This window comes from Cydia strobilella, chromosome 21 (genome assembly GCF_947568885.1).
Source record: "Cydia strobilella chromosome 21, ilCydStro3.1, whole genome shotgun sequence".
In the NCBI taxonomy this organism is placed as follows: domain Eukaryota; kingdom Metazoa; phylum Arthropoda; class Insecta; order Lepidoptera; family Tortricidae; genus Cydia; species Cydia strobilella.
In genome coordinates this window covers 10,816,122-10,825,963 of record NC_086061.1, presented here as the reverse complement: position 1 = coordinate 10,825,963, position 9,842 = coordinate 10,816,122, and the positions used below count along the sequence as shown (strand labels likewise).

At 40.0% G+C, this 9,842-nt stretch overlaps 1 protein-coding gene across 1 annotated transcript; it reads right to left on the bottom strand.

Moving 5' to 3' along the window:
• Positions 1–5,592, bottom strand: LOC134750959 (zinc finger protein 345-like). Its single transcript, XM_063686253.1, has 7 exons — positions 5,255–5,592; positions 5,034–5,172; positions 4,725–4,796; positions 3,719–3,781; positions 2,846–2,896; positions 2,082–2,144; positions 1–1,679 (listed from the first exon to the last, which is right to left on the bottom strand). Exons 1-7 carry the CDS (start codon positions 5,381–5,383, stop codon positions 208–210), a joined length of 1,989 nt encoding a protein of 662 aa, XP_063542323.1. The 5' UTR covers positions 5,384–5,592; the 3' UTR covers positions 1–207.
• Between the last annotated feature and the right edge of the window lie 4,250 nt (positions 5,593–9,842).

Genomic DNA, 9,842 nt, shown 5'->3' with positions numbered 1-9,842 from the left:
CGCCAGTATGTATCCTTTCGTGTTTGCGTAAGTCTGAACTCTGATTGCACTTGTAATCACAGTGACTACACTGATAAGGCTTATCGCCAGTATGTATCCTTTCGTGTTTGCGTAAGTCTGAACTCCGATTGCACTTGTAATCACAGTGACTACACTAAAAAGGCTTATCGCCAGTACAGCGATTTACAGAATTGCACCTCAATTAATTTACTTACATTTGATAGGCTTTTCTCCAGTGTGTATCCTCTGGTGTGTTTTTAAATGTGAACTCTGAATGCATTTGTAATCACAGTGGCTACACTGAAAAGGCTTATCGCCAGTATGTATCCTTTCGTGTCTGCGTAAGCCTGAACTCCGATTGCACTTGTAATCACAGTGACTACACTGAAAAGGCTTATCGCCAGTATGTATCCTTTCGTGTTTGCGTAAGTCTGAACTGTTACGGAACTTGTAATCACAATGACTACACTGAAAAGGCTTATCGCCAGTATGTATCCTTTCGTGTTTGCGTAAGTCAAAACTCTGATTGCACTTGTAATCACAGTGACTACACTGATAAGGCTTATCGCCAGTATGTATCCTTTCGTGTATGCGTAAGTATGAACTCTGACGGCACTTGTAATCACAGTGACTACACTGAAAAGGCTTGTCGCCAGTATGTATCATTTCGTGTTTGCGTAAGCCTGAACTCTGACTGCACTTGTAGTCGCAATGACTGCATGTGTACGGCTTCTCTCCGGTGTGTATCCTCTGGTGTTTTCGTAAGTTTCCTGTCCACCTGAACCTGTAGTCGCAATAGCTACATTTGTAAGGCTTTTCTCCGGTGTGTATTGTTATGTGACTTTGTAAGTCGCGTTTAAAATTGCATTTGTGATCACAGTAGCTACACGTATAAGGCTTCTCGCCAGTATGTGTCCTTTCGTGACTTCGTAAGTGTTCACTCTTACTGCTCTTGTAGTCGCAGTGACTACATTTGTAAGGCTTTTCTCCGGTGTGTATTCTTATGTGCTTTCGTAAGTTTGATTTGTCACTGCTTTTGTAATCACAGTAGCTACATGCAAAATGCTTTTCTCCAGTATGCACCCTTTCATGTCTTCGTAACCTATAAATAGTTCTGCAGTTGTAGTCACAACTACTACATTTGTAAGGTTTTTTTCCAGTATGTATCATTTGGCGTCTTCGTTCGTGCATCTTCTGGTGACGTCGCAGGTTTGATTCAGTACTGCATTTAAAATCACAGTCCCTACACTTACAAGACTCTTCTTCAGTATGTATTGCTTGGTGTTTGTGTAAATCACCTTTAAACGGACTTCCGTAACTGCAGTGATTTATTAAATGAGTTCGCAAATTTCTCTTGTTAATCGTTGTATAATCACATTCAGCACACATGAAATTTCTAACACCGTGTTCGCTGTTTTCGTGCTCTAATACAAGCGATTCAGTTTGGAATGTAGAATTACAAAAATCACAAGCAAATTCTTTGGGTCTACTCGACAAGTGAGTATTGTGTATGTGTTTCCTTAAAATAGACTTCTTTATGAAACGTTTTCCACAGTGTTCGCAGCTATATGGTTTGTTTCCTCTGTGAACAGTCGCGTCGTCGCGGAGGCGCTCGAGCACCACGAAACAACCCATCGCGAGCTGTTCCCTGGCGCGGGCGGCGCTGCCGTCCGAACACACTGAAACACATTTAACAAGACAATTTCAACGGATTCATAATATCGTTCTGGCATTGTCAAAAAGAGTTAAGTCAATTAATAAAACAAAATGTTGCATATCCTGTATGTATGTATGACCTGTGTATATCGATAGTTTGGTACCCATCAAGCTTTGCTTTAGTTTGGGGCTAGGTCGATTTATGTAGGATTGTCGTCAAATGTTTATTTACCTATTTATTTTAATTTTAACCGAGCTATAACAGCCACAACCATCGTAACCAACCAACACACAATTGGCGTACAATAAAAATATCATCACTTTATTCCACGAGTATGGGTGCTACATCTAATGAATATTGGTCGTACGTGTACAAGTATGTATAATGTAGTGTGGTGTGTGTATGGTAGTGTTGCAGTACTCACCCGACACGCAGTCCTCGTCACTCGCCTCGTCCGACAGCTCCGACTTGACTGCCCGCTCCTCCACTACAACAACAACTCTACTTCATGCTGTGTCTTACATTACAGAACAGATATATTTGGACGTATTTTTGCAAACGAGAACCGATAAACACCAAATACTCAAATGTTTACTACATTGTTTTCACATTAAGGTTCGATTTTCAATGAGCATTTGGTGTGGCACGGTTCCCGTTTGCATAAAAAAGTCCATAAAATTAAATACTATTAAAGACTCGCATTTGAGAGCGTGGATTACCGCGATTGTATTTGGACAAAAATAATGCGTGAATCTATGCAATTGCATAGGACTTGCAAGGACAGATGGCAGTCATTTTTGTAAAACCCAGTGCTTACGCCAAGTTTTGGGATTAGCTGCCAAGCGGACCCCCGGCTGAGTATCCACTTTATTAATATACAGCTAGTATGGCGACGTGAGTATGAGTACTACACTTGGGGCACTTACTGTACAATGGATCTTAAGTCAAAACAATGTCTTATCACTGAATTTAAACTGTCGTGATACTAAAATTAAGCTAATTATACGGTTTAACACACGTGAGTCAATTTCTTAGCATCAGGGGTGTAGCTAGAGGATATGGCGCCCGGGGCAGTCAACAATTTGGCGCCCCCCCTTGGATGGCGCCCGGGGCACTTGCCCCCTCTGTTACGCCACTGCTTAGCATAATCTACCGGTAGCCGGGAGTACAATACCTACTGGTACTTACATAACATCTCATCTTCGTCCACAGTTTCTGGCTTGATTATGAGCTCTTCATCTGAAACAAAAATTCGTTATAATACTATATCACTACATCTTATAAAACATAGTCCCCCGCCGCGATTGTCAGTATGTATGTTCGCGTTAAACTTAAAAACTATTGAACGGGTTTTCATGCGGGTTTCACCTAGGTATCAATAGAGTGATTCTTGAGGAAGGTTTAGGTGTATAATTTTTAAGGGTTTGTGTAACCCGTGCGAAGCCAGGGCGGGTCGCTAGTAATATAATATTCTATAATCTATATAATATGTCAAAAGGTTATGTTTAGTACAATCAGCAGCAGAAGTTGCTAAGCGGTCGAGGTGTTGTTATCCTAATATCCCTAACGAACACTTAAAGAAGACAAGCTCCTGGTGGCAGAAAGGAGAATACTTAGAAAGATCCTGGGCCGTGTGAGAAGAGAAGATGGCAGTATTAGACTCCGCAAAAACGTCGAGATTGAAGATCTTGTGGCTGCACCCAGCATTATAGGCGGGACAAAAGCTCACCGTCTCCGCTGGCTCAGCCACCTTTTGAGAATCGCAGCGCTAAAAGGGCATACTTGGGATGCTCGCTGGGGCGATGCTATTGAAGCGGATTTGAGCGATCTCCATGCCGATAACTGGCGGCAGATGAAACAGGATTGAGACATCTGGCGTGTACTCGTGTCGGAGGCCAAGACTCTTTTTGGGTCGCTGCATCATTAAGTAAGTAAGTATCTTAATAACCATAGGTTTTCGAGTAACTTCACTGGGTGTTCAGTCCAATTTTGTAAATGTAATCTTAGCCAGCTGCTGTCCAGTCACGCCTTCTAAACCTGTCGTTAAAACTAAGTACTCACGCAACATATCAGGGGCTCCATCTTTATCCAGCGTCTCTAGTTTGACTTGTATGTTGTCTTCACCTGAAACAAACATACAAGTGTATAAGCAACAGGCTGTTAAGCCACAAGCTATTCAAACCTAGTAATCACTACTGTGAACCAAATGCCCATTAGCAACCACAAGAAGTGAGGGTTTGGAACAAACCAACAGAAGTGGTCACGGCCCATAATGTCAACAACTTAGACAAGCACATACCATCACCCAAACTCTTAACTGTCCATCGGTGGAGGCATAAGCCTTTTGAGGTCCACCTATGGACAGTTAGATGTAGTAGTGTAGGGACTCCCAGCCGGAAGCAGGCGGGCTATCAATCATGTGTCACTTTCATTCAGCCCATATTCAGTTAAGAGTGTTGCTGTTTGTAGATGTGTCTTCTAAATCTTAACAATCTTAACATCACTTAAATCTAGAAAGGCATAGGTCTCACAGTTACCCTTACAAACACTTTCTGAGCAACCAAGTAGTCCGGGCTTGGAACAAACTCCCGGAAGACGTAGTTTCAGCACAAAATGTGAACCGGTTTAAAAATAAATTAGACAAGCATAACACTACATCTAATACTCGTTCATGATAACTATATATCTTTATGATTACTGGATACAGGCCATATCAGTTGCCATAACTGCCTGCCTGCTCGAAGGGTTCGAAATGTTGGGATGTATTATAAATTCAATATACGCGATATAATCCGTTTTCATAGTTTTATTTCACGCCTGCCTGCTTATTAAATAATAACAATAATAATTGCTCTATCTAATGATTGGGGTTATTCTCACTAGGTACCACCAAGTTGTTACCACTGGTAACAACTTCAGTTTTTATCACTGCCATTCAGCATACTCATACTCATATATTCATAATATTCTTAAAATATTACATATTAAATACTGTTAGGTAACGATTATTATTGATGTCTTTCCCATCACGATTATTATTATTTCACTTATAGAGGAGTAGACTTACCCGATACAGGATCACTAGTCCCGTCTTCATCCTGCATTTCTGGATTTTCTGACTTGACTGCAGATTCTTCCTCTAGAGCAAATAAACACAACACTGATTACGTAATCATTCTGTAAAAGTTACGCTCTAACATTGATTTTAAAGAATTTGGCAGGATATTGGACAGTCAACCCTTAGCAGAAGTGTGTATGGTGCCGCCATTTAGATTGCAAATCAAGTGTCAACGTAACACTGCTATTTAATGGACTTCTGTATAGTTCTCAAACAGAATGACTAAATTTTACTACTTGTTTGATGTGTGGTGGTTACCTTCCATGCTGTCTCCCTGCGTGCGCGCCTGCAGCTCCGCCTGGCTGCGCTGCACTTGCAGCTTAAAGTCGCTCGCATCTCGCAGGCGGCCCACGCACGCCGAGCAGATGCCGCACGAGCCCGCGCCGCCCACCACCAGCTGCAAGTTATTCAAACAAAAACACCTAAGTTTCATCATTTTTGGTTAGTGTAGATGTTTCAATAACTAGATTGTCACTTACATGTATATCAAAGCTCTCTCTGATCATGTCAGCATATATCTCTGTTTTGCCGAGATGAGTGTACGGTGCCGTCAGGTCCTTGTCCGGAGCACACTGCAGGCAGCAGCGACACGCGTGCGTCACGTCCATCACGGCAGCCGTGCGGTGTGCAAAAACAAATATGCTCCAATGGACTCAAAACAAATACCACAACGAGACGAGCGTACAGCACTATTATTATATTGGAGAAATAGAAGCCTCTAGGGCCTTTGTCAGAGTCAGTTAGAAGTACGAAATAAGTATCAACAAAATTAAATAATTATATTATTATTAGTAAGAAAGACCAGCGTACTCCCGATGTCCCGATACAAAGGAAAAAGAAATGACACGAACACGACACTGACAGTTAACATTTGACAGTGACAGATAGCAGAGACGCAGCGTACGTTCAGAAAAAGAAGTAAGTCTACTGTAACAGACGGGCGTACCGGACCCTTAACTTGGTCCGAAGACTGTTCGATCGTGTGGTAGATAGTTTAATAAATAGATCCACACTCGTGAGCGAATCGACTACTTTATTTTTTTTTACTATTGTGATGTGACATTTTGGCGTTTTTCAATTCAATTCAATTCAATTATTTATTTCGAATAATTTTGATCCATATAGTGTTAGTAAGTGCAACAAAACTAATAATAATTAATAATACTAACCACCACCACCAACCAAGGGATATCGCTTTCTCCCTCTTACTTATGGGTGCGTCGCACAATGACCTTGGTGCGCTGCGATGGTGAGTTATAATCTTAAAAATTGCACGGAGCAATGCTGAGCCAAAAAGGGGTTAAGGCGTATGAATTCGCCGCTAGGGGCGCTAGTGTAGATAGTAGTCTTTTCCATAGTTCGAAATGTCAAATGTCACTTGTCACTTCAATGACTGACAGCTGTTCTTTAGTCTTTTGGACCACCATCAACAGAGGCGCCAACTGGTGAGCAAAAAAACGATAGCCCTAAACGGAGCCGAGTTTGTCCGGAAGGAGTAGTGTCCCCCCACTGTTTATGGTGGGTCACAAATAACTTAACTAAATTACGTAGGTTGTTGTTGGTATGTTGTCAAGAATATTAAAACCATAGAGCTAGCATTACATAGATGCGGCCTACCGCGTGCGCCCGTAAGGGATGTCGCGACAGACGCGAATTTATAACACCCAAGACGAATTTCCTTGCGGCAACACCTAACAGCGCCCTCTAGGTGGAATTGTGGTAAGTTAATCCGATGTGAAGGTTAAAGCAGTAAAAGACAATATGGCGTGTGTGAATGAGCAAGGCGCGCGAGTTCTCGAAAGTGATATAAAGTGAGGAAGTCTACAGCTGTCCAGAATCATCTAAAGCTAAGTATTTTATCTGCTTAGTGGCTCGCAGTGGTGGTATGGTTTCTCTATACGATTATCTCCTTATTTGTTTCGGCTTGCCACGGTCTCCGCCGTGGAAGCAATAAGTTTGTGTGAGTACAACTTGCTACGGTCTCCGCCGTGGAAGTTGTGTGGAGCCCATCTTAGGTAAGGCGGACTAGGTAATTTATAGATTATGTAGGAAAGGGGTGGCTTCGGCTGCTGACGACTCCTTTATCAATATGTAAGAGTGACCACAACGGTGGCCGACTCTAGGAGTTCTGTGGCCTTGGCTGCTAGGTTCTCCTTTATCCTGTGCAGGAGTGCAGAGATAACTACGGTCGCTTGGTATTCCATTATCAGCACGTATTATGCATGTACTGAGCACACACTTTGCGAAGGGCGGCTACATTGGTAGCTGATATATCCTACATCCGGCCGGGTAAGATGTGGCTCGCTAGTAAAGATGTTATATTTATGTGTGGGGTTAATTGTTAGGAGAATACCATGTTCATAGAGCAATTTCACCCACAGATCTCGGTGCGATAATACAGCCGCCATAAATTAAGCGAAGCAGAGACTGAGGCTCCTCTGGCCCTGGAGTAGAGCAGAGGTCCAGAGAGAGCGAGGATGAAGAATCCTTCATAGTATATGAAGGTATGTATGCTAAGCATTCTATAACTTTTACACCCATAGTAACATTATATTTGTTGCCGCCTTTCCCCTTTTTACGGTCTCATTTATATACCGTAGGCGGCTAGGGGAGAGGCGGCCACAATGGTGGTCAATGCTGGGATGCAGCAGATAAAGAACCAAGGCTTATATTATACATATAAAGAATGCAAAGCATACATCTTCACTATAGGCATACATTTACAATCGAAAATTATAGATGGCGCTACGAGTAGCGAAAGTTTTATATTTGATGTATACGTTTTAAGGTATTTTCTTACGATGTCTGGTTCGGCATTAATTTGGGCTCGATTAAATAAAGAGGCTGGCATTAATACTTACTAATTGAAGATAATTTGAGTAAAAAAGGTCATGTTTTTATTCGCGTAACCGGCAGAAAATAGACATTGTACGGACTGCCAACATGAAGAAATTGCATCATGGTGAACGGAAATGGCAGAAAGACGTTTCTATTAAAGATGTATTTATTTTCCAATTAGAAAGGAGAAGCTAACTAGCAAGAAGAATATACAGAGATAAAAATAAAATTTACTGAAGCATTTGTCTGTATTTATCAATTATGATACTTATTATTTTTATATTAAGTGATACTATTGAGTAATAGTACCTTAGAGTTACCAACATAATCGCAAGAATAGACTAGGCTAGACACCTAGAAAAGGCCCGAAGTCAGCGACAGGTGTTGCCACTTCAGGAAGACTACCCAAGAAGTCGGCGGAAATACATGGATCATCGGGACTATCAAGATAACTAAAGAAAAGGAAAAAATTTAGTTACTAAGTGGATTCGACTTTGAAAAGTTATGCGATAATTAATTACCAATTAGACGGTTAGGTAGTTACGTTGTAGCAAACTATACCTAGTGATAAAGAGGTAATATATTTAAGTTTATGAATTTAAGATAAATTGATTGTTTAATATTTTTAAAAGATTAGCACATTCAAAAGGAGTATGATAAGAAGGTAAAAAAGAATCATAATGACTAATTGGTATCTTATAAGAAATATACGCGTAGTAAATGAGAGTTTGTATACTCTTTATTTGCTTCGTGTATCATATTATACCTTTTATCTGGTTCCAAGAAATAGAGTCTATCATCATTTACAAGGAATTAGCTTGGAAAACGTGAGAATTTTCAACAAGAGTTCGAGATTCGTTCCGTATTTGATAAAAATTTAGGGAGAAGCTGAGTCGACTTTGGCAACATTGACTGCTGAACCTTACACTTTACTCGCTTCGCCATTTTAAATTGTTGGTGGCCGGTCCTGATACAGTCGCAAGCTTCCCCAAGAAGGCTCAAAATTTAAAGGTAATTATTGAGAATATTGTAATAAAAGGGGCTCCGACAACGGGGCAAGCGTGTATATATGTAGGATCTTCAAAAATGTGTACATTTACGTTCATAGGTACAGGGAATTCGCCGCCGCCAACCATACCGGACAAGACAACCTCGGATTTGACAAAAACCCCTGATTATACAAAGTTACTCGGACTAGACTATCTCGGTAAGTTTTTAAACATTTTCTTTGTAGTGATAGTACCTTATTCTAAAATATAGGTACAGGATCATCATTTACACCGGCGTGGTCGAGGACAACCATGCGGTGGCCATGATTATTTTAAGGTTAAAACAAAGAAAAGTATTAAATTTAATGAAGTTTCTTTCGTTATTGTGTGAATTACGGGTCTATTTCATCCTTTTATTGAATTGTTTTAACTTTCTAGAAATTTACGAGATGAATAAGCTTATACGGTATGGTAATAAAGTTCAGTCGTAGAAACTTCTAGAACATGGCGGATCTTAATATTTTCACAAGTTACAGGACCTTTTAGAACATTCTCACGGGTTCTAAGATAGATAGTTCGGTATTTTTCCATTTCATTATACTCTTATTGGAAATTCAAAATACAGTTAACTTCCCTTCTAATTGATCTTATGAGTTCATAAGTAAAGTTTTATTTGAGGTTATTTTGAATAATCACAGACATGGAAAGATTTAGTACCTGTCATTTGAACTAAAATTACTTGAGGGAATTTATACCCAATTTATTTTACATAAATTAGCTACGAAAGGCCAGGTTATGTTATATTATATCATTCATAACAATTGTGCTGTGTATAGATATAAGCTGACACTTTCTTTGCAGGTATTATAATTATAATTATGTGTTCCTGGATTTATTGAATAAGTGTTTCTTTCAAGTGTTCAAATACCAATAAATAATCAAACAAGTGAAGCAAATAAAATAATAATAATTATTTCAAGAGTTCAAGTGGTAGCTAACGTTAACGGTAGATTTTGTATTGTGGTAACAGTGTACAAACGTCATCGTCACTTACTGATTTTAACAAGGCCTCAGGCTTGGCCTGGTGGAACCTATAAATGATATAAAAGAAAGATAGGTCGCCGAGCACATTCATATGTCAGTATGTATGTTATGTTGTTAATCACTTTTATTTTGTCTTCTTTCATGGTAATTTTGAAGGAAACTTTTATTCGATTAAGTCAATGATTTTAATTAGATA